This window comes from Heteronotia binoei, chromosome 1, assembly GCF_032191835.1.
Source record: "Heteronotia binoei isolate CCM8104 ecotype False Entrance Well chromosome 1, APGP_CSIRO_Hbin_v1, whole genome shotgun sequence".
In the NCBI taxonomy this organism is placed as follows: domain Eukaryota; kingdom Metazoa; phylum Chordata; class Lepidosauria; order Squamata; family Gekkonidae; genus Heteronotia; species Heteronotia binoei.
The window spans coordinates 192,249,140-192,274,673 of record NC_083223.1 but is presented as its reverse complement, the minus strand read 5'-3'; the positions used below and the strand labels follow the sequence as shown (position 1 = coordinate 192,274,673).

Below are 25,534 nucleotides of genomic sequence, written 5' to 3'. Positions count from 1 at the left end.
GGAGACACACGCTTGAGTGCGGGGTGCCTCAAGGGGCGGTGCTTTCCCCGATGTTATTTAACATCTATATGCGCCCCCTTGCCCAGATGGCCCGAGGGTATGGGCTGGGTTGCCATCAGTATGCTGATGACACCCAGCTCTATCTGCTTATGGACGGCCGGCCCGCCTGCGCCCCAGAAAATCTGGACCGGGCGTTACAGGCAGTGGCTAGGTGGCTTAGGCTGAGTGGGCTGAAGCTGAACCCGGCGAAGACAGAGGTCCTTTGCTTAGGTCGCTGCGGCCCGGGAAGGGAACTCCCCCTGCCAGTTTTTGACGGCGCTCCATTAACAGCGTCGGGCAGGGTTAAGAGCCTGGGGGTGCTGTTGGAGCCTTCATTGACGATGGAGGCTCAGATAGCAGCCACTGCCAAGTCCGCTTTTTTTCATCTTAGGCGGGCGAGGCAGTTGGCCCCCTTCCTGGAACGTGACGACCTGGCAACAGTGATTCATGCTACGGTCACCTCGAGGCTGGACTACTGTAATGCCCTCTACATGGGGCTACCCCTGTGCCGAACCCGGAAACTGCAGTTGGTGCAGAACGCTGCTGCCCGGCTGTTATTAGGGCTCCCAAGATGGGAGCACATTCGACCGGGGCTCCAGGGTCTGCACTGGCTGCCAGTAATATTCCGAGTCCGGTACAAGGTGTTGGTTATGACCTTTAAAGCCCTATATGGCCTAGGACCTGCCTACCTTAGGGACCGTCTCTTCCCACACGTTCCCCAGAGAGTACTACGTTCAGGTTCACAAAACCTGTTGGTAGTCCCCGGGCCAAAGGAGGCCCGCCTAAAATCCACCAGGGATCGGGCCTACTCAATAACGGCACCTTATTGGTGGAACCAGCTGCCGGAAGAGGTGCGGGCCCTGCGGGATCTAGGGCAATTCCGCAGGGCCTGTAAGACAGTCCTCTTCCGGCAGGCCTATGATATTAACTGACAATGCAAAATATCCTGGATGAAAAAATGTATCTATAGGCCGCCGGTTTTTACTCTATCTTGTTTTTACTAAATTATGGTTTAATGGTATTTTAATTGTTTAAACTGAAATTGTTTTAATTATTGTGTTGTAAGCCGCCCTGAGACACCTAGGTGAGAAGGGCGGGGTATAAATCTTAATATAAATAAATAAATAAATAAGAACTGAAAACTGCTGAGGAATTGAGTCATAAATATGATTGGTTTCAAATGCAACAAATAAAAAGCTTGGTGGAGAATGATATCAAAACTGAAGGAATAAGGAAAGAACAAACAGAAATGGAAAAAGTTCTGCTTGGAGACAATGAGAAACTAATTTCAAAAGTATACAAATTACTTTTACAATGGTCTACAGAAGATGAAGTAGTGAAATCTCAAATGATAAAATGGGCAATTAATGTAAAAAAAGAAATAAAGATGGAATCTTGGGAATATTTGTGGAAGAACTCTATGAAACTCGCAACATGTCAAAGTATTAGGGAAAACTGTTTTAAGATGATGTATAGATGGTATATGACTCCTAAAAAATTAGCAAAGATGAATAACAAGATGCCAGACAGGTGTTGGAAATGTAAAAAGCATGAAGGTTCTTTCTACCATATGTGGTGGACTTGTGAAAGAGCTAAAATGTTTTGGCAGATGATTCAGCAAGAGATGTCTAATATCTTGGGATATGAGTTTAACAAAGTTGCAGAGACTTTTCTGTTGGGATTACAAATGGAAACATTTCCAAAAGAAGATAGAACTTTAATCTGGTACTTGCTCTCAGCTGCTAGGACATTGTATGCGCAGTTGTGGAAGCAAGAAAAAATACCAGAGAAATGATATTGGATTATAAAAGTCATGTCATGGAGTGAAATGGACAAATTAACGAGAATATTAAGAGACTATGATTTAGAAGTTTTTAAGATGGAGTGGAAGAAGTTCAGAAGATATATAGAAAAAGAGTGGAAAATAAGAGGACACTGGACAATCTTTGATAATGATTAAGTTTTTTAAAACAAGAATATAACTTTTGGTTTTTTAATAGTTAAGGGTACCTTTAATATTTGGTTTTCTTTAAGTAAATAACACTGGCGGGGGTCAAGTAACGGGGGGGAGGGGTGGGGGAAAAAGTAAGATAAGGGGTAGGTAAATCTTTCCTTTTTAAAGTTGTAAAATATAGATATAGATTTGCTACCATATGTTACCAATAAATTGTTTTAAATCAGAAAATGTTATACGATTGTGACCCATGCTCTCCTGGCCTTTTGGCCATAACCCCAGCTTTTTTGGAGTGGCTGACCCTTTATTATAGCTGATGGTAAAAAAAGATAAGGTCAATATCTTCCCCCTCACTGGCCCCTCCAAATAGTCTTCTCAGCCCTGTCAATGCAGACTTGGGGCTTACTCACACCTCCTTTGCCCCTTATGCTACCATTACCTCAACCACCTGCTTCAGCCAGGGCTTTAGGATTTCATTCACAGATCTGTGGTTCCCATGGTTTCAAGTAACTTAAAATTGGCCCATGATATGACTGAGGCTGTTGCAGCTAAGGTCACCAAAGAATGCAGTGCTGGGCAGGATGAGTGTCCCTTTGATTCCCCCAATCCCTAATCTTATTGAGTGTCCTTGTTGGGGTGGTCCATTCATGAAGCCATGCCACACAAACACGGTTCTGTGCAATACACCTCTTTCAATCCTGCCATTAGCCTAGTTCAGTCCTGCAATCCCAAGGCCCTTATCGCCAAAAGTGATACATAATCAGCCTTCCAATAACTTCCAGTAATCCTGGGGACTTTTGCCTACTGCGCTTTAATTTAGATTACTAGTGGTATGTGGACAAGGCCACATTCACGAACTATTATGTGGTTTGCATGACCTTTGAGACTCTGAGCATGTTTCTAGAAACATCTGTCAAGGACTGGACACAGTTTCCTCCCTATGTCATGCACCATCTAAATCAGTGGAGTCAAAATCATTTGTTATGAGGGCCGGATCTGACATAAATGAGACGTCAGGCCAGGCCATGTGTGTCATAAAATGTAATGCCAAGTAGTAGATATGTGAACTTTATAAAAGACACAGGCAAACACGATTAAACATTTTTAAAAGAAAAAAACTTAAAACATGCTTGAAAGATTAGCACTCTTGCAATATTTTATTTAACAGTTTCTGAAAACTGTCACCTCTTGCTCTGAATTATTGCATCAAAATCTGGAGACAATGTCTGTGCTGTAGCCATCTTAAGTAGACTGTTCAGGTGTTCTTCAGATATGTATCTGTAAGTTGCAAACCTACTTTTGATTTATTGATATTCATTCCAGAAATCTCATGGTCAATGCTTTGAGCCTAAGACCCAGGGGAAAACATGAAATGGCTGGGCATTGCTAGCTTTTGTACATAAATTGCTTTGTGTGCTGGTCAGCCAATGGAGAAAATAGAGGCTTTGTTCTGAAGCTCCTATACAATTCAGCAAGCCTGACAAAGCAAGCTGTGATGCAGAAGGAAGCAAGAGAGAAGGAAGCAGATGACAGTGAGTTGCTTGCAGGCTTGACAGGAGCCCTCTGGGGGCCTGATCTGGCCCTAGGCTCACACATTTGACACCCATGATCCTGATGACTTTTTTCTGGTTCCGCAATGAGCCTTCCCTGCACCTCCCACTTGGCTGCCTTTCAGACCCTAGCAGCTGAGCTGGGGGTACTGTTGGCTCAAGACAACAATGAGGGCCACAACTAACATACCTGGAGATCCTACTGGACTCAGTCTGTGGCTTCTCGTACCTACCAGATGACAAGCTGGATTCCTTGTGGACCCTTATCGCCCCCCAAAAAACACATGTTGAGGGAGCTGCAGTTACTCCTTGGACATCTTAATGTTGCCTGCAGGGTGGTGGTGCCTGGTCAGAACCACTGTCTCACACCACCAGGTTGCTAAGGGTCACCCAGCGCATGAAGGCTGATCACCAAGTTTGGCTCATATTTCTTTCAGATTTCAATGGGGTGTCCATTTGACAGTCACCCTCAGACAAGGGTGGGACTCTGAGATGTACATAGATGCTGCTGGCAGTTTTGGGTTCACAATCTATGCTTATGTATTTGGTCCTGGCCTTCCCACTGGACTGGGACTGGCATTCTAAGGGGACTCAGTTTCCTCGAGTTCTTTCCAATTTTGATAGTGGTCATTATTATGATAGGACCCTTTCAGGAACGAATGGATGCTCTTCCAGTGCGACAACTGGGTCATGGTTAGCATCAGCGCTTCGTTGTAGCAGGAATTCCTTTGAATATTAGGCCACACACCCCTGATGTAGCAAATCCTCCAAGAGCTTACAGGGCTCTTCTTACAGGGCCTACTGTAAGCTCTTGGAGGACTGGCTACATCAGGGGTGTGTGGCTTAATATGCAAAGGAGTTCGTTTTACAAAAAAAGCCCTGGTTAGCGTCATTAACCATCAAACTTCATGCTCTGAGTTGCTCATGCAGTTGATACACATATTTGTGTTTTTCTGCCACTCTACTAATCTCCTTTTCATCCTGGTATGTTGCAGGCATGGTTAACAACATCACAAATGCCTTATCTCACTTTCAGGAAGAGTGATTCCGGGTGCTTCCTCTTGACACAAACCATCACCCAGACCCCTTCACAGAGCTGCTGTGAACATTTGGGCAATGTGTTATCAAGCAGGAAGTATTTGAGAGCCTTTTGGTGTAGTGGTTAAGTGTGTGGACTCTTATCTGGGAGAACCGGGTTTGATTCCCCACTCCTCCACTTGCAGCTGCTGGAATGGCCTTGGGTCAGCCATAGCTCTGGCAGAGGTTGTCCTTGAAAGGGCGGCTGCTGTGAGAGCCCTCTCCAGCCCCACCCACCTCACAGGGTGTTTGTTGTGGGGGAGGAAGGTAAAGGAGATTGTGAGCCACTCTGAGACTCTTCGGAGTGGAGGGCGGGATATAAATCCAATATCTTCTTCTTCTTCCTTTGGTGTCAGGAATGAAGGCTGTCTTGGGGGTGACATCCTATTTATGGAATGCCCTCCCTTAACATATCTGGACAACAACAGCATTATTGGTTAGCCACACATTCAAAACCATTGTATGTATACAAACATGGTTGATTTTTTTACTGTTCTGTTACTATATTGATTTGCTGTTTTTTTTCTCCTATTTATTTATTTATTTATTTATTTATTTATATTAAGATTTATACCCCGCCCTTCTCACCTAAGTGTCTCAGGGCGGCTTACAACATGATAAATTAGACAACTTCAGATTGAAACATTTAAAATACAATTAAACTATAGGTTAATAAAAAGCAGGATAAAATAGGATAATTAAAACCGGCGGCCTATAAATACATTTTGTTCCATCCAGGATGTTTTCATTGTCAGTTAATGTCATAGGCCTGCCGGAAGAGGACTGTCATTTATGATGGTAGTTTAATTGATTTTTGGGGGTAATTTGGATTATATTTTTATTGTAAATTGCTTTGGAAACTATAAATATTTAATACAATAATATTTTTCTTGCATTTAAGAAGAACCTATTTCTGTCTCTCTCTCTTTAAAAAAGCAATTTTTAAATTTCAGGGGCTACTAGCTCTTGAGCTGGAAGCAGAAAACTGAAGGAAGTATATAACAAAAACTCCATGGCACCTAGAAATTTCAGTGTGAGCCCTAGGATTCTTGGCTGCCATACAGTCTAGCTGGCTGGCCATCCTCATTCCTTCCCATTGTAACTGGAGGAGAAACTCTGATAGCTTTGGAAAACTCTGCTCCATCCTGACTGTTAGAGGCATAGTGGAGCTTTTTGAAGGTAGCCGAGTCTCTTCTCCAATTACAGTTAGGGAGGGGTGTAGTTGACAGCTGTTGGAAGAAGCAGCAGTCAAGCTAAACACAGCCTCCTTGTCTCTTAGGTAGGCTGTGGCAGCACGGAATGGAGTGGGACCCTCTTTCCACCAATGCCACCCATGCAGAGCCCGGGGTCACTCCTAAGACCTAGTTAACATATATTAATTAGTAACTGATGGTTAGTAACTAATGGCTGGCATGCCTCTGGTTCTAGCTAAAACAAGGAAATATTTTTTTCTTTTCTAAGATAACCCCTCCCTAACCTTTCTATTACTTGATAGTCAGTCTTCTCTGTCTGTGCACATGTAACATCTGTTCACTAAAACAGTGGACCACTAATATTTGCTTTCCTGGTACAATGAAATATAAAGCTGTTTTATTTTTCTCTCTGTTGTCCTTACTTCACTGACTCATTGGGCCATTATTCAAATGAGCACCAAAAGTTAAACTCAACTGTCTGTTGTGTTAACAGTAGTATTCAACATGCCTGGGGCTGTATTTCAGGGTTCATATTTGGATGAAATCAGAATTAATATTTAAAGAGTGTTACTTCTCTTGAGCTTGCGGATTCAGGCAACAGATCTCAAGTACCTTACTCCTCATTGCCATAGAAGTTTGCAAGCAGGTGGAATTGTTACCTTGGTCTCAGCTTCTTAGTACTATAGCTTTTAAGCACAGCAAGATCAGGTGATCTGAGAAGCTCATAACACCCTACCTGGTTTTTATATAACTATTTATAGTCTCCCCTCCTTGATATTGCAGCACAAGCCTTGTATCCTTCCAGCTTTGCATGGCACATTACAATCTATCAAATATTCAATCTGTTGTCAATTTTATACTTAGTATATTCTCCCTCCCTCAATTTCCCCAAGGAGCTCAGAGCTGCTGGTTGACCTTGGCACACAACAAGAGCTCCAAATCAAAAGTTGCTTGTTACAGTCAAGCCTCCAGAGAATGAGCTTTGCTTCTGAACAGCCTGTTGCCACCAGGCAGAAAATTAGTTTGGAACATAACCACATTTCCCAAAGTAACCTTGAACCAAACAAAACACCCTTGAGATGTACCGAAGACAGATATCCAATCAAAAACTTCAGCTGACTTTCAAACAAATTAGGAAGGCAAATCCTTTTTATTTAGCTCCTTATTTGGGTTAATTCACAGGTGACACAACCACATTCACTAGTTTACAATATATAATCACACCATCACTTAATATACATTTGATAAAGGGCTTTTATCAGGATATGAGTATACATGACACCCTCTTTATGTCACCATTCTCAATGGATTTTCATTAGTGGTAGTATGGGTTTTTTTAGTTACATTTAATAACTTTTAAAGACGACTGGAATCTGTAGATTATCACCAGGACATGTAAAAAAATAATGTTATGAAGAGAGAGTGCTATGTATAGTCTGAAGTTCCTAATTAATCTACTACGAAATAACATAAAAATAATGCAGTCAGTTTGCAAAGGATATGTTAGCTATATATTAACAACTACTACAATATTTTGCCAATGCCCAATAAAAAAAATTAAAAAATGGCTGGCATAATAATCATGTGCAGTGACATCTGGAAGCCAAAACTGTTCTAAGTGTCACTGAGCAGAGACAAGAAATCTGCTGAAAGCAAAACAAAATAAAAATACACACACACTCTAAACAAAAAAGAGTAATTCAGCAACAGATTTTAATGATCCAACTTTTGAACCATCTTTTTAACTGTAAAAAATATTAGAGTGATTGTGAAGCATCTCAGTAAACAAGCCATGTAATGTGCCTCAGCACTTAAAACAGTAAAACAAAAGAAAATTCAATTAATGACAGATAATATAAACTTAATAGGAGCAGAGAAATGTTCCACAGCCTTGCATGCTTATGATGGTACAAGCATGTTAAAGTGACTGCATTACTATCACAATTTACTGAACTAATTCACAATTCACTTTTCAATAAGCAGTTTCCTAGTTTTGAGGTGAAAGACTTACATCATCCATAAAATCAATCAATGAGGATGAAGAAGAAGAAAGGGAATCCTATTTTAACAAACACAGCAGTAAAGGAACAGAAATAGATACATGAAACCTTCTGCTTTAAGAAAATACTATTGTTGATAAATAAAGATGTCAAAGGACTGGCAAATATTTAGTAGAATATTACTGCTGATTATTACTTTTTATCATATCATAAGTTTAGGTCAGAATAGTGCTTTTTCCTCCTGTTTCACTTTCATTTCCCTCCCCCTCCAACATACACAAAAATATAAGGGAATTAAAAGTTAATTAGACAAGTATCACTTTGTCATTAAACCATCTATATTGTATAGTGCTTTAGGCACTGAAGCCTTGGACACTATTTGGCTGAACTGGTGTGAACCAGGCCCATAGCTAACCAAGGGCCCATGGGGCCTGGCTCCCTGACAATTTTGGGGAGCCCCTCACCACCCCCCTCCATCCCAGGGCTGCCCTTCTCCCTCTCCATCCTGCATGATTTAAATCACAGAGAAGGGGCGCCCAGGAGCAGCCACTGCCCCTCCCATGGCATTTAAAGGGCCCACAAATCAGCTGATCAGTGGGCTCTAAATCATGCAGGAGGGGCAGCAGGAGGCGTCACCAGCCTCCGCACAATTTAAAGGTCTCCTTCCCCACAGCCCCTAGCTATGGGGCTGAACCATGGACATTCCAACTGGTAAAAAAAACCCTGCAACAGTGCTTGAAAAACTTTAAATACTTTAGGTCAACATGCTGTGTGGGGGAGAGAAAAGATATGCAGATCTGGTCAAAGAGAGGCTGGACAAATGGAGTAAAGAACACCTGTAGAACAATAAGTGGCTTCGACATGGGGCTGAATAAAAACATCCCCTTTTGCAAGCACAATGTCATTTGTACTAAAGCAGTATCTGCAGATTCATCCATCAGACCAGCACAGCACATCCCAAGACATTCCCAATGAGGAAATGGAGCATGTTCAAGAAAAGCTTTTTGGGTGAGAGCAGACTGCAGCAAGAAGAGTAAAGTGAAACTAGCTGTTCCATGGGTCCACTAAGGCAAAGTCTTACATAAAATCAACAACTGGACAGGCTGTACCTTATTGACAACATGAAGGTCTCAGAGCTGGAGAGCACAGGAGAGCTAAATCAACTGCTTCGATTATATTATGTAATTGTGTTACTGGTGTAAACCAGACTGGCCAATGGTAGCTCTCCAGATGTTTTTTGCCTACAACTCTCATCAGCCCCAGCCACTGGCCATGCTGGCTGGGGTTGATGGGAGTTGTAGGCAAAAACATCTGGAGAGCTACCGTTGGCCACCCCTGGTGTAGACAATCCTAAAGACATGAAGAGTAAGAAGGAATGAGAGGGAGTGGAAGCTGAATGTCTCATACTGATTTGACTAACAAGACAAACTAATGAGATGTTTACTAAACAGTGGGGATTTGTATGAAAAGGTGGCTGTAGACTGTTGCTGAGTTAGTGAGCAAGTGCCAAGTCAAACATCCTTTCTCAGACAGCTCTACTTCAACATCTTTTCCCTTTGGTCCACCAACCTCCCCCTGCTCTCCATCTCTTGGGACTGTCACCTCAGTTTACTATCTCATTTTATTCTCACTTCAGCATTTTGCTTCTTTACTTCAGGTGTATTTCTTTGGGCCATATTAGAAAGATAACTACTAACAGGTTTAAACAGATACAGAAACACAGCTTAGAGAGTAAGGAACATAAAAAAATTTTTTTTGGTTTGCTCCACACCAAGGAGAACATGTTCCTATTTGTCAAGCCAAGCAATTGTTCTCATTTATGTATCTGAACAACTGATATGCTTGTGGTTGTTCACCTCTGTATGCCCACTCTTGTCTGTTTACTCCCATCATTTGTTGCCCCTCGCTTGCATGCAAGATGTCTTGTTTGGTAGGCATACAAAAAGGTCTAACTAAGGCAGGAACTCCCTTAAATTGGGCAACACAATTAGGGACCTACAAGGACTCCCTGAAAGGGATATCATTTCCCCATTTCTCCCTCTTCTTAGCTTTCACATGCTAAAATAGTTCAGAAGAAAAATATGAACTCCTGAGATGAGATCAACAGACCCACAGAGTATATGTTACCTAATACTAATTTTAACTTATTTTTTTGTAACAAATCCTGTTGAATATTTGGTTGATAACAGTGCAAGCTGAAAGCAATTTTTAAGTAAGATTTGGTTCTAATCAGTTTACACAACAGAGAGTTTGCTTTATTTAAATAAATAATATTTTTAATGTTGTTAGCCACCTTGAGTCTGCATAGAATAGGCAGGATATAAATATAACGTAAATAAATAAATAAAATAATAAGAAAATCAGCAGGTCATGATATTTTTCTATCTGTTTTGATTCTCTATCAGAATCTATTATGGATATCTTATTTTAAGGATATCTTTAATCAGTAAAGTGACAAATAGTAGAAGGAAATAAATAATTTTAAGTTTAACCCTTGCTACAGGTTTGAAGAAAACCATTAGTTCAGAAAGGGTTTGGAATTACAAGGCTCCTGTATATAAATTTATGGAAATAATGCAATAAAAGCAACTACAAAAGGAAGATATAAATATTTATAATATCTTCCATTTTATACTGGTCATGAAACTTTCAATTGCAAGGAAAAGAGAGAAAATAAATAGCTCAACATTTCTTATGACTTAATCTACAATATTTGTAATATATCAGTGGCAAATTCGATAGAACTTTGTAATAATTATAGCTAGCCAGATATGCACACAATAGATGTTAATACACACATGCAATTAGCTGTGTACTTACTTCAAATTGATCCAGAGCAGAGGTAGGAGCATTCAAAAATGCCAAGAAAGAATTCTGTGAGTCTTGGTGCTTTACGCCTAGAAAACAGCAGCAAGCATTTTAAGCTACAGAACATGGACTACTGAGTCCCCACTTCTGCCATCACTCCAAAACCTAAGGACTTCCTCCTCAACTCAGTAAAAGAAGACAAGAGTTGTTTAAAAAGAGCACCCCAGCATCTAGGAGCACCCCAGACATTTCTTCTGTCTTTCAGCCAAGGGCTTCTAAAGCACCACACACTAATATAGAAAAGGACCATCCAAAGCTTGAGAAAGCCAAATTAAATTTCCAAGCAGCCCAGTCTCCTTAAACTTTGATTGCCAGTGCCAGAGAATGAGAATAAGACCTATCTATGAAAACACAGAAGAATCTCTAGCTCAGAAAGAAAAAAAAAACCCTGCTTAAAATACAATGCTTCCCCAGCAATTCAATATTTATGTCTTGTTCTGATTGGGGAGGTCTATGGAACTTTCTCCTGTCAAGCATGCAATTTTCAACAGAACCAGTCCTTGAGTTGAAACAAAGTATGGTTTATTGATAATCCATGTGGCTCCATTGAGATAGGTATTGGAACTGATACAAAGTAACAGTAGAATGCATACTTAAAGATGGCACATCAAAGGTTCTCTAAACATTGCTACAAATTCTAAACAAGCCTGCATTCAAGTGTGAAAGTTTACACAGTAACTTCCTTATATCCCCTGTGGTTATTCCTCCCGGGTCCAGGACTAGTCTGGGAAACTGTCCCTGGAGGCCTTATCTTCAAAGAGCAAATCCCTGCATCTGTTAGTGAAAGTGAAAGAGGCACGAAAGATCTGTCTCTACTTTTCTACTTTGATGTGCCCAGGTTTAATTTAGAGTTAGTAACATCTCTATAATATATTGGTTTTTATTCAGACAATAAAAGAGATTAAACAATGCTTGACACTCCTAGGGATAGATAGGATTGGGGTAGAAAGAGGTGCTAGTTTATGAGAGTGACAGAAATGAGGCTTCACCTTAGTCTTAAGTCAGTGAACTACATGTCACACAAAATCTGTCTTGACAGAATAGATCTGTCACCAGGAAGAACTCCTGCTGCACTCCTAGATACTCCCACCCGGCAAATGATCCTGGGAAATGGGAACCCCAAGGAACTGTATGAGGGTAGAATTTGAAGTTTGCTGCAAATGGAAGTAATCAACAAAAACTGCCTTCCCTTCTGTCACAGAAAATTTCTGTTAGATCCAACTCAGTCTAGATGCTGGACAGAACTATTGATGTGAAAAATGGACATGGAGGATACCTAATTATGATAACTGTTTGTCAGTGATTATCACTACAAAAAAGCCCACTTTAATACTCAAATAAGAGTGATGCTATGCATAGTGGCTAAATAGGAACCAGAATGACATCTGGCACCAAATCCAGATTCCAAGAAACGCAGTGATCAGTGGAGGAGAAAAAATGAGTTTAAACGTAATAATCTCCCAATTAAAAGTACATGAAGACTTTCTGGGTTTTGGCAAGAGATGACGTTTGACAAAGCTTCGGTCCCATATTTTTTAAATGATCAGATTGAAGACTTTTATCTGGTACGTCATGCATGAAGTCTACAACATGAAGTGTCCTTGTTTTAGCTGGATAGATGTGGCATGGTTCACATCACAAAATAAATTTCCTCCAGTTAGCAGTTGCAGTGCCTTTTAAAGGACTATCACTTGGTTGCTGGAAAAGAAAGGCTCAGTTTCTGAGAGTAGCCTAAAGCTTTGTATGCTTCACATTCAGCCACCAGAATCATTCAGGATGTACCAGACAGCTTCAGTGAGACATTGCCAGTGGTGTATTTAGAGACCTGTATCTTTTGAGAGTGCAGTTTTCACCACATTGATTATAGAAGAAGAGAACACATTCACCTTAATTTTAGCTAAAGAAAAAAATTAATCCTGAGAATGAGTCTATTGATTCTGGGAGACTTAGCATGTTTCTGTAATTTTTTAAAGAGTATTTAAGAGTACAGTACTTGCTCAAAACTAGGACTGAGAGAAAAACAAACTCCTGTTTGAAGGCATATATACTCGTGGCTAATTACTGAGGAAGAAAAGGTTTTACTTGAAGTTATAGTAACAAAGCTTAGGGCCCTGATAATCTTATTCAACATTCTATAAAAAGGAACACCCTTATCTATTAAGTAAGCCACATTGGGAAAGCTTACCTCACTCCATGGTCTGACATGAGAGTAACTGGAGTAAATGCCAGATAGAAACTTATTTTGTTTGGGTTCTAGCTGGGAAAAGACAGTGGGCAGGTTCTTCTTTCTTCTTTTGGTGATGCAGAAGACAAAGGAAAACTTAAAGTAATTCCCTAACCCTGAATCCATCTTGGACTCTGCATCATAGAAAATTTACCTTCAGAAAATATCTAATCTCTGAGAGAAAGAATCAGGGAGCAGTATAGTAGGAGGTTCCAGACCCTGTCTCTGGCCAAATCAGCATAGAAACTAACAGGATTGCTCCATATGACTCCATCCTCCAGAATCCTGCCTACTAATAAATGACATGCTTTCTTCCATTATAGCTGACTCATTAGTAGGATGGTCAGATTGACACTTAATCAAGCCTCCTCAAATTAGACCATAGATACAATGGCATGAATGGAGGAAACAGCCATCTGAAAAAGGCAATATATTTTCTGATGCTGCAAGAAGCTCTGTTTCTCTAGCAACTGTATATATGAAAGGTACCATGGGTCAGAGTCAACCCAGGGGAGCCTGCAGAGCTCCTTGAAACAGCTGCCCCCTTCACATAAGGATAATAATGTTTCAGAAATAACACTTCATTTTTAAATAAAGCTACAACCTTTTTTATACATGCCCAGGAAAAGTGGTAACCAAAAAAAAATATTATAAAAGTCTTTTTGGTAGCAGTTCCACTTCAAAACACCTTAGTGCAATGTTAAAGCAGCAGGGCGAATAAACTATTTGTATTCTACTGGTTGAAACAATGAAATTAAGGTGTGTATCTCATCTTATATGATCAACAGTGTTCCTTCTTGTATTAACATGACATCCTGGGAGCAGAATTTATGTAAAGCTACAGAACAAATGGTAGAGCAGATTTCATACGTGTCAGAAGAGTTATGACATATCTGTTATCAACGTGCACAATGGATATACGTCCCACTGCGACAGGTTTCACCCATTTTCATTTCAGTGCTGGGCTAACCATTACATTAAGCATCCAACAAGTAGAGCTCAAGACATCTTTGGCAGCAGCTGAAGTGTAATTATCTGAATTGCCACTATACCAAGAACAGATACCTTTTTCTCGAAAGGTAAAGTAAGCCATTGTCACAACCAACTTACGGTGACCCCAATCATAAGGTTTTTAATGCAGGTAATGGTAAGGACTGAAATAAAAGAAGCTTCAGCAGCAGGACAAGTGTATGCATTCTATTAGTACCTAATATTTATGGGAACAGAAGAACAGAATCTGTTTATTTACTTCATTTATACCACACCTGTTCCCCAAATGGAGTCCTAAAGAGGCTTACATTGCTCCAATTTCCTTTATTTTATTCTTATAACAACCCAGTGAGGTAGGTTAGGCAAAGCTGTGTGTGACGGGCCCAAGGTCACCCAGCAAGCTTCAATGGCACATTGGGTTTCCAAGATCCTCACCACTGCACTACACTGTGGCCGTTTTCGCACTAGCGTTTACTCCGGCGTAGCACCCCATTTACCTCCGGATCTTTTCCTGGTTTTCGCACCTGTTGCTCCGGCGCTGCGTCTTGCTCCGGTGCTGCAGGGGTTTCACGCCGGAGTATCTAGATCCATCTCCTTCCAGAGTTTTTGAAAACCTCCGGATCCACACCGGATCCACTATGCGGAGTTTGCTGTGGGAAATCCATCCACGCCGGATCGACTGCTTTGTGGGCGTCACCCTCTCCCTTTCCGTCCTCCCACCCCATCCACCCCCTTGGCCAATCATCAGCCGTTCGCGGCGCTTCCCAAAAGTGCCCGCAGGGCCATTTTTTTTTAAAACTTCATCTTTCTTGCGTAATAGCGATATTTCGAAATTAACAAATAGAAAAAAAAAACCCTCCTGGAATAGCCTCAATTGCCACTTCAATTGGTTTCGTTAGAATTTTTTTTTATTATTATTGACTTTAGTTGCGTTATTTCGCTGTTGCGTTATCTCGCAACTACATTATACATTGTTGGGGGGGGGGGAATCTAGTGCCGGCGCGGGCCAAAGCGTTCATGTGTGTGTGTTTTAAAAAGGCAATGCCTCCCTCAGCTGTGCCACCAGGATTTCTGGACCTGCACAAAATCGCCATGTATAAAATGGGAAGTTGGAGTCCTGAATTCTTCTCCCTGGCTACATTCCGCTCGGTTAGAAAATAGACGCGAGCTCGCTCTTCACACGCGCCACAGAAGGGGAAGGAGAGAGTGGGGCGGGGGGGGGAGCTCTGGCAGCAGGAATCAGGTCCCCGTTGCAAGCGCCAGCCGGGGAGGGGAAAGAGCGCGGAGGAAATCCCAGCTTCGCCACCCGGGAGGGAGCGAGGCTGGAAAAGGAAGAAGCTGCCACACACACACACAAACCCCTCGATTTCTCTCTCTTCGTTATTGCGATATTTCGCAACTTCAGAATTTGGGGGGGGGAATCTAGTGCTAGGATTCTCCACTGTGAATGCTTCTGTTAATACATAAAGGGCTGTGGAGGATACTACAGCTGCAGCCAATCCATAAGCAGCAGCAGCACACGTGATGCGGTTTGTCCACGAAAAGAAGGGGAGGGAACAGCTGTGACTGCTCGATGTTACGTTATTACGTCCTTACGCAACCAGACTTGCGCTTAAAAAAAAAATGATTGACAGGGCATCGAACTCAAGTCGATGCCAGTGGGAAAACGATTTGAGCCGGGGCTTCATGGAAAGCGACTCCGCAAATGAGTCCATGTGCGAAAACGAGGAAAATGAGCCGGACATAATTGCGCCGTGGAATAAGGGGAGCAAACGCTAAGTGCGAAAACGACCTGTGTGTCAGAGAAGAATGCCCCCAAAACAAAAGCATGCACCCCACCCTTTTAATCTAAGACTGTTCAAAATGAGATGCGTATTTCCTCTGTTAAAACAGGTACAGCTACTAGCATGCACAACTGCTTTCCAACTGGACCCTTTATTACAGGGGAAGGCATAACCTGCATAGATACAAAAACTAGTATAGCTAGGGTTAAATCAAGCTCAGACTACTGTTGCTTCTTCACAAGATAAAAGAAGTGGATATGTAGCTTCAGGGCTTTCAGTACAGATGCATTAGTAAATCAATTATCTTTAAACAATCTTCAAGAACAGCTCTAGGCAGACTGATGTCAATATCTATACATTTTATCTTCTCAACTGTTACCCAGAGGATTGTTTCAAGCCTCAATTTTTTCCACTGCTCTGTGTTACTGAACAACATTCCCCACATGTACAAGATGGATCATCTAATCTCAACAGCACTCTTCTTGGAAAACAATTTCCATGTAAAGTGACTCAGTCTGATACAGTTATATAAAAAGAATGTAGCTGAATCCCATTCATAATAAACAGGTTTTAATCTTTAGTTTACTTATACAGATCTGGGTGCAACATGCACAAATAAAATTCAGAATCCAGATTCAATACATAAAAACTAAAAATACACTTATATGTGATTTTGGCTTCAATCTTATGAATTATTTCTGAAACATTATACTTCAATCAATCCTAACAAACCTAAAGGGGTTTACTTTTGAGTAGGTATGCTTAGATTTGTGCTGTTTGTACAAGAATGCCATAAAAATTAGAATTGTTCATCTTAACTTCATCTTTATAATGGCTTTAATAAATAAAAATAAATAAAATAAAGGATTGCAGCTTTTGTCTTTCAACCCAATTCTTTGGGGTAAAGATTTCTGAAGTTGGTACGTGTTCTAGTGCAGTTTCTGTTACTCTGCTTAAAGAGATCCAATTTCCCCCAAATATTCCCCCAAGGGTAGTTATTTATAGGCTTTTGTCTGCTTTTTAAATTTGAACTGAGTAAAAAATTATCCTATGCAACTAGAGAGGTTGGTTGTCCACTTCACTGATACTGAATGAAGAAATGCTATAGTTAAGGGGGTATCTCCCTGTTAGTGAAGTTATCATACAGTAACATAGTTCCACATCATGATAATTTATCAAAAGCACTACTTAATACATATTTAAAAAAGCAAAACAAGAAAAGAAAAATGTAAAACACATCACCCATGAAGGCATAACAAGAATTCATCACTACTCCAGGTAATTCACCTCATACACTGACCATGTAAACTCACCATAGTCTATTATTAAATAATTTTTCAGAACAATACCAATGAAGAAAAGAGAGTGATAGTATAGGAAGTTGCCCTCAACAGGACAATTTCAATTTACTATTCTAAAATTTACATTTTAACTCTGCAAACCAGGGCCGGATCTGGGGGGGTGGGCAGAGGGGAGTGCTTGCCCCAGGTGCTGAAAGAGGGGGGGCACCAAATTGGGTATGGAGTCCATTGTATTCTATGGGACGATAACACAGAATGGCCCATAAGGGGGTGCCATTTTTTGATTTTGCCCCCCCTCAAAAAACATATAGATCCGGTCCTGCTGCAAACTGAAAGATTATAGCTGAAATAAACAATTAGTCACTTTGGGGGAGGCCCACAAACTCCATATTATTATTTTGAAGTTTACAATTATTAAACATGACAAGACCACCATTTTAACCATGCATTACATCTGGAGTTTGAGAGGTAATTCATCATTACGGTCAGTTAATATGCATCTGGAAAAAAAACAAACCCAACTAGTATCTTTATGGAATATTACAGTGATCACAGCTAAGCGCTATATGGAAGATTCAAAACAAATACAACAGGATTAGAATAAACACCTCATGTTTCAAGTGTACTGAGAAAATCCAAGATAAATGTGCTTCTGTCTTTCTAACAGCTTTGGGTACATCTTATCATACAAGAGCTATGTTGACACTTTAAGAGCCAGAAATTTCAGAATCCAGATTCTTATAACATGCTGTAAGATGACATTCTTACTTGATAAGATATACCCATCACTGCGGGGGAGATTATGGCTTTGTTTATTTGGATACCAATTTCCATACCCTTTTCTGATCTCAGTTCTTCTGTCTCTTTTTTCAGTCTCTCTATTTCTGCCAACAGCTCAGAGTTCTTCTTGTCAGATTCCTGTAGCTTACTTCAAAACAAAGAAGGATAAAACACAATTAATAAGGGCCATATTATTTGGACATGTCTTCTTGAACATTATTTGCTGCACTGTTCAATTAAGACAACAGCCTACTGATGAAAAAGCATGAAATAAAATTTGGAGATTATTTTATACGGATTCTGTGCAATCATTACAACAACAGCAATAATGTGGCTTACATCATTCTTCTCACTTTCATTTTATCTCTACAACATCCCTGTGAGGTAAGTTAAATCAATTGTATGAGTGACTTGGCCCAAGGTCACCCAGCGAATTTCAAAGGCAGAGTAAGGATTTGAATCAGGATTTCCCATATCACAGTGGAACACTCCGCCCAGTACATCACAGTGGCTTATGAAAGCATGAAGCATGGCTCTTGCTTTTAGTCAAAGTTGCCACAAACAACTGTACCATTACAAGCAGGGTTTGACAAACAATATATTTTAGCATCTACAAAAAGGACCGATCTGTGCTAGCTGTTTTCACTATTACAGACACAGTTGATTCACTCATTGATTCCAAAGAATCCAGATGATATTCCTCCCAAAGAACTGCATTTTGGTGTTGTCTCTGTTTAAGAGCTCACTTATAATGATTTATTCAGCTTCTCTATCCTTTAAGGTGTCACCTGGTTTAGTGCTATCAAACCTAGTACAGAAGAGCTTTTGCAAAACTAGTACAGGAGAGCCAGTTTGGTGTAGTGGTTAAGTGTGCAGACTCTTATCTGGGAGAACCGGGTTTGATTCCCCACTCCTCCACTTGCACCTGCTGGCATGGCCTTGGGTCAGCCATAGCTTTGACAGAGGTTGTCCTTGAAAGGGCAGCTGCTGTGAGAGCCCTCTCCAGCCCCACCCACCTCACAGGGTGTCTGTTGTGGGGGAGGAAGGTAAAGGAGATTGTGAGCCGCTCTGAGACTCTTCGGAGTGGAGGGCGGGATATAAATCCAATATCTTCTTCTATCTTCTTCTTCACTTCCTTCCCATTTCACCACTAGTCTGATGTGCCACCCCAAATTGGAGGAGAATGTTTTGTTTATTTCACCAATATCCATGTCTTTTTTTTCAAGATGTTAACATATTAATTTTTGTACCAGTGATGATGCAAATAATACCACTTCAAAGAAGAAGAAAAATCTTAAATCCCGCTCCCATACCAAGGAATGTTATGTGGGTCCCCTGGTTTTTGTTCATAATCAGCTTTCTTTCCAGCGTCAGATACTAACATACCAGACTCTGCTGCCCCACCCTCTGTTGAATTGCTCTCTCCCACTTCTTTGTTTGTCCCCCCCCCCTTTTAAATTAGCAACTTTTTTTTGGTTACAATGTGTGGACTACAGATTGCATAACATCCACACCTATGGCTTAGAACAATTATAACATCAGCAAAGTCCCTTTTCCCCTTGCTCATCTAACTTATTCTAAAGTGTTTGCATGTATTATGTATTAAAATAAATCAACTTTACCATTCTGTTGCAATATTACAAGCTTTAACTTTATTCATTTCCTCCTGAATTGTTTGTTTGGCTCGTATTTCTGCATCCAAGGCTGACTGTAGTTCCAGCCTCGCAGACATATCTAGTTTTGCAAAACGGCGCATCTTCCAGGGCATATCCTAAAAAAACAAAACCAGGAAAAAAAATTCAGTTGAGTCATTTATTTGTTGCATGCTAGTCTCTCTTAGGGAGTTTTAATAACTATCCAAATAAATTATCCTTTTTGATTTTAAGTAATCAAACAAACACTGCAGTCCTATAGTTTTACAGCCATTAGTAACTTAGTGAAATAGATTACATAGGTTAAACAAAAGATTTATCAAAAGATGAGTAAATCCTTCAAGGAGTGCATTTTGATGATGATAAAACTGTTGGCAATTAATAGAAAAACTGTCTCAACAAATGCAAATAGAGCTACTAAAGCAAATATTTTTATATGAACCAGTATTTCAGATAGATTAAATAACTTTATAACCAATAGCAACAAAGTGGGCCATTTCTAAAAATGGCACTCTGAGACATACTTAAAACACTGAATCAGAGCCACACATTTTTGCATACCATTAGGTTATACAGCCATGATGACGAAGCCACATGTATAGAGCTTGGAGGCAGAACAATGTGTTGGATATAGTTCCATACACTTTCTGGGACCAACATATCAACAGGACCACCTCTTCCACTATGTCCCTGGAAGAACACTATGCTCTGCTGGTCAAAATCTACTGGTGATCCCTGGCCCTAAAGAGGTCCGGCTGTCCTCAACGAGGGCCAGGACTTTCTCTGTCCTGGCCCCGACCTGGTGGAACTCTCTGCTGGAAGACACCAGGGCCCTGCGGGAGCTTTTACAATTCTGCAGGGTCCAGGACCTGTAAAAGCAGAGATGTTCCACCAGGCTTTTGCTTGAGGACAGCAACAGTTGACGGGCTGGCACCCTTCTTCAGTTAAGGGCGGGACTGTTCCCAACGCCTAGAAAGCAGAATTACAGCACATTATAAAGTATGTTCATTGGGTTGCAACAGTTTTAAATTACTGGTTTTATTGATTTTATGTGTATTTCTTGTACATCGCCTAGAGCCCAGCATTCGCTGGGATGAGGCAATTCACAAATTTAATAAATAATAATAAGCCTTTTAACAGACAGTTTTCTCTTACCAAATGTAGCTACTGGGGTTGCAATTTCAAGGGAAAGACTGGCTTAAGAAGAGAGGGGCTGTAGCCAAAATGGGAGGGATATTCATATGTTTTCTGTAGATTCAACGTGATTCAAATCTGAGGTTTATCCAGGTACTGCTCCTCAGTTTCATTTGTAAAGCTGAAAGCATGTTGGCTGTCTTACAAACAGGCACATACATACAAGGAGAATGGATGTGCGTTTCCTGTAACATGTGAAGGAGGTTTCTATCTTCTGGTGTTGCTGGCAAAAGTATGTTGGCAAATATCAGTGTGGTGTAGTAGAGATTTGGACTAGGATCTAGGAGACTCTGGTTCGAATCTCCACTTTGTCATTGAAGCTTGGTGGGTTACCTTAGGCAAGTCACATATTCTCAGGCTAACCTACCTCACAAGGTTGTTGTGAGGGTAAAGTGAGGGACAGGAGAAGGATGTAAACCACTCTGGGTTTCCCTAGGGGAGAAAGTGGAGGTACAACCAAACAAACAGATAATAAATGGCAGTTTTCTGCAGCAATACACCATACAGGAAAGTTTTAATAGCCTCTCTTCTCTCCTCATGCTGGTATCCCACTTGACTCTATAACTCCAGCGGCTGCATTTGATAAAATAAAGAAAGTCTACTAAAAGGAGCACTAAGCTACACATAGTTTGTTCCAGCCTCAGGTGACAAATATATGTAACTTAGTGTTCCTAACCAAATATTGATGTAATAACCATGTTACAATCCTGTAATGTCTAGTTTGTTGATATTGCACTGGAGTAAGGGATGATATAACATGCCCATAACATTTATTTGACAGCACAACAAATTTTAGAACCAAAGACTTTAGGATGCCGCAAATCAATTCCTTACTGTTGCTCTTGCACCTAAACTGGAGTTCCTCAGGGCCTCTAGTTCTTCAGTCATTTTGGAGGCTAAAGCTTGCAGATAGCCTCGAGCATCCTTTTCATCACTCACCCTAGCCAAGCAATGGGAAAAAAGAGGTAAGAATTTAGTAAAAACAGAGGGGGAGGGAGTTCTGTTTAATCATTAAGTTAAGTTTTGTGAAAAGCTTAATAAATTTATGACTCATTACTGACATCAGGCTAGTTTTAGATATGAGGACATAATTCTACCCTACACCAGTCATTCATTTTCTTAAGAACGGCTGAACTAAACCCATAACCTGCCCTACTCTAGGAGTCAGTGGTTATAATCACCACTGCGCTTGCATAGCTACCATTCATTTAAATGGGGGCTATCCTTTGGGGAAGACTGTATCTACTAAAAATAAAGTAACACTATATTTTTATCTTATTTAATGAGACCTGAGTTGTTTAAAATTAGGTGAGTGCATATTATTCATGAAACATAATTTCTATAAATAAATATTTTCAATAGTTATTATCACAAAAAGAAATATCAGAACAGTAATTTCTTTTATAAAAAAGTATGTATCTTAGAGTTTCTGAAATATGTTCATTGGCCATAAATGCTGAATGCATGGGCATGATCATTTATAGACTATCAGTGTTGCACTGTGTCATATGTGTCCTGACAATAGCACTCTGTGGACATCTGTATCAACCTAGCAAGAGTGCTACATTAAGCTAACAAAATCAGGAACTCGAAGTGTTTAGGACTGTAGCCAAGACCATATGCATGCTGTTTTACACATGAAATTGCAGAAATAAATGCAACTGTATGTCTCCCAAATGACAGGATAAATTTCTTTTTCCTATATGGAGATGGTCTCTGTGTAAGAAAAAGGTTGTATGTCAGGCAACCCCTTACAACAGGGATCTCCAACTTGATGCTCATGACTGTGAGCACACCCAGATGTCATATATCTACTGGTGGGTGGAAGCACTACAACTATTCAATATGACATCACCAAATCCCACTATATGACATCACTAGAACTCACCTGGGATATCATCAAGCTCCTTCCATTGAGTCTCAGGGTTTCAGATTACAACAATCTTGGTAATCCTAGACTCAGCCAAACTCCTTATGCCTCCTCACCATAAAATTCAGGTTAGAGACCTGAATCCACAGGCAGCATGATTATGTTCCTTTAGTGCTGATGTCTATATTGCTTCACCAACGTTGGAGTTCAGGGGATTGCCTTACAGTGGATCTCCTCCTTTCTCCGTGGTCAGGTACAAATGATGGCACAGTGAGCAGATCCCTTGTGACATCCACTTGAATGTGGTATGCCACAGGGGGCAATTCTCTCACCAATGATGTTTAACATCTATATGCACCCCTTTGCCCAGTTAGCCTGAGGTTTTGGGCTGAGTTGTCACCAATATGCAGATGTCACCCAGCTCTATTTGTTGAAGGATGGCTGCCCAGACTCCACCCTGGATCATCTGGCTGAGGCATTGGGAGCCATGACTGGGTGGCTACTGCAGAGCCAGGTGATGCTAAATCCAGCAAAGATGGAGGTCCTGTACCTTAGCTGAGGTGGAGTAGAACTGGGTGTCTGGCTCCCAGCCCTGGACAGTGCACGACTTACACCTGCCCAGAAGGTGAAGATCCTGGGAGTGACACCGGATGCCTCACTCTCTATGGAGGCCCAGGTCACTGTGGTTGCCAGATCTGCCTTTTACCATCTCCAGCAGATCAGGCAGCTAGGACCCTATCTCTCCCCACAGGACTTAGCTAAGGTGACCCATGCATGGTCACTTCCAGGTTGGATTACTGTAACTCTCTCTACATAGGCTTGCCCTTGGGGCTAATCCAGAAACTCCAGCTGTTGCAAAATGCAGCATATGGCCAGTGCTTTGCTAATTGCACTGGCTACCTATTGAGTACTGGATTCACTTCAAGGTTTTGGTACTGACATTTAAAGCCCTGAGAGGCCTGGGACTGACATATCTGAGGGACCGCCTTTCCCCATATTTTCCCCAAAGGACTTTATACTCAATCACCATCTGCTGGTTGTCCCCAGCCCAAAGGACATCCACCTTGCCTTGACCAGAGCCAGGGTATTATCTGCCCTGGCTCTGGTCTGGTGGACCATGCTCCCATTAGAGATCAGGGCCCTACCTTACCTACTACCTTTTCATAGGGCCTGTAAAACGGAGCTGTTCCACCAGGCCTTTGAGTGAGGCAACGAATGTCCATACTACATTGAATCTGGCTCCCTTGCCACAGTATTCCAACTTCTCTTGGGCCTATTGATATATCATCATTTCCAGCTCCATCTGTATTATGGTCTGAAATGTCTACCATCTGAAATGGAGTATTTTAATTTGTTTTAATTGTTTCAATTTGCTGTTAACTGCCTATTGTTTTTTTGTTACCTGTTCAAACTTGTTATACTCTGCCCTGAGCCCGTCTGCGGGATAGGACGGAATAGAAATTAACAAAAAATTGAATGAATGAATGATGTATTTATGAGGCATATCATGTCCTGAACTTGGACATATCATTTTTCTTTTTCTAGTTATCAGGGCACTGGACTATATATGCATAAATCTTAAAAAATTTCTTTCAATTGCAGAAACTTTCTTTCACTTTAATTTAATTAATTAATTAGTAATTTTAGTAACACTCTCACTCACTGAATCATTCAGTGAGGCATCAGCTTCTTTAAATATATAGTTTTATTTGTTTTACTTTTTTCCCCTACATGACAAAGCTTATTGCAAAGGAACTGACAAGAAGCTCTATCTTGCTCTGATTTTTAATCTTTACTTCTGCAAAAATCAGTCCTTCAGACTTTGAATAGTTCATATTTATGAAACAAGCTATACTGCTTGGAACACATCCAGCGTTTCAGAGCCTAAGATGCACTGACTAAGCATTCATATTCAAAATCCAAAGCTTTGTCTAAATATGGACAATGAAGCTGCACTGGATGTGAAAAACACTATTTAACTAGGCTTCCTACGTTTATCTGCTTTTAATTTAAAAAATCAGTTATATAGCTGGTCTAAAAAGAGATAAAATGGACACAAACAACTTAACTCTGAAGACTGCTATAAGACATTAAAATTAAACAGTTTAAGAAACTGGTGAAAATGTTTAGGTACAGGTTGTTTTCAGAAATATTACAAAAATTACAAGTGGTAAAGTAAGTTACTCCAAAGCCTTTCTTTCCCACAAACAGTTTTCATCTTTCTCTCAGACCATTTTAAACACAGTACTTGAAATAGGTCAGTTTTATAGAAGTATTATCAGAAACAGCAATGGAAAGAAATCTGCATTTTGCTCTGACTAGTTTGGTTTTATTTTCCCAGTAGAAGACTTGTAGTGCAATCTGAAGTAGTTATACCCTTCTAAATTCACTGTAGTCAATAAGCTCTACCATGTGTTAAGCTAATGAAGATAATGAAAATTCATTCTCATGGCTCCTACCAGTACTTCATTCTTGCAAAGACATGATTTGTACCTGATGATACATTTATATTTCTAAAGAAGTTTCAGATACTTGAAAACAGAACATCAAAGAATATGAAAAATGGAAAGCACCTTGTTGCATGAGGCTCAGTGATAGCTAAGATTACAGATGATACTCACCATTGGATGATCTCAGTAATCTGGGCCTCCCAGTGTGCTACAGATTCTTTTTTGTCAGCAAGATCTCTCATCTCTTCTTCTAACTGCCTGTTATTCATACTAAGTCTTTCATACATAGCTGTAAGCTGAATATAAATTAAAGATGTAGTTAATCTTCGCAGATACAAGTCATTACCCTGATAATCTGAAGCAACTAGGAATGAAAAAAATAAATACCAGAAAAGGAGGGAAGAAAACAATGTCAGGAGAATTGCAATGGACAATGCAGTGGCAATGAGGTGGTATGAGGAAATAATGAGAAAAAAGAGTCAGCAATTGGAAAGTGAAGTGGTGGCAGTGGTAAAGGGAGGGGGAGGAGTTGTGAAGAAGAAATGTGGACCAACGTGAAAGACGTGGTGTGGAAAATGCACTTTCAACTCTAAGCCATCTCTAACAGC

General features: G+C 40.5%; 1 protein-coding gene across 11 annotated transcripts in view; it reads right to left on the bottom strand.

Annotated features, from left to right (window-relative positions):
- The window catches only part of CDC42BPA (CDC42 binding protein kinase alpha), a 324,619-nt gene that overhangs the window by 71,797 nt on the left and 227,288 nt on the right, over nt 1-25,534 (bottom strand). For 6 of the 11 annotated variants that reach the window (XM_060245715.1, XM_060245734.1, XM_060245780.1 and 3 more), the window contains exons 17-21: nt 25,098-25,222; nt 21,441-21,546; nt 19,383-19,531; nt 17,817-17,908; nt 10,634-10,710 (exon numbers count right to left, since the gene is read on the bottom strand). In XM_060245715.1, coding sequence (XP_060101698.1) covers nt 10,634-10,710; nt 17,817-17,908; nt 19,383-19,531; nt 21,441-21,546; nt 25,098-25,222 — 549 coding nt within the window. Of the gene's footprint in view, nt 1-7,824; nt 7,873-10,633; nt 10,711-17,816; nt 17,909-19,382; nt 19,532-21,440; nt 21,547-25,097; nt 25,223-25,534 lie in introns of all 11 variants that reach the window. The other 5 variants (XM_060245772.1, XM_060245688.1, XM_060245697.1 and 2 more) reach the window with 1 other exon arrangement.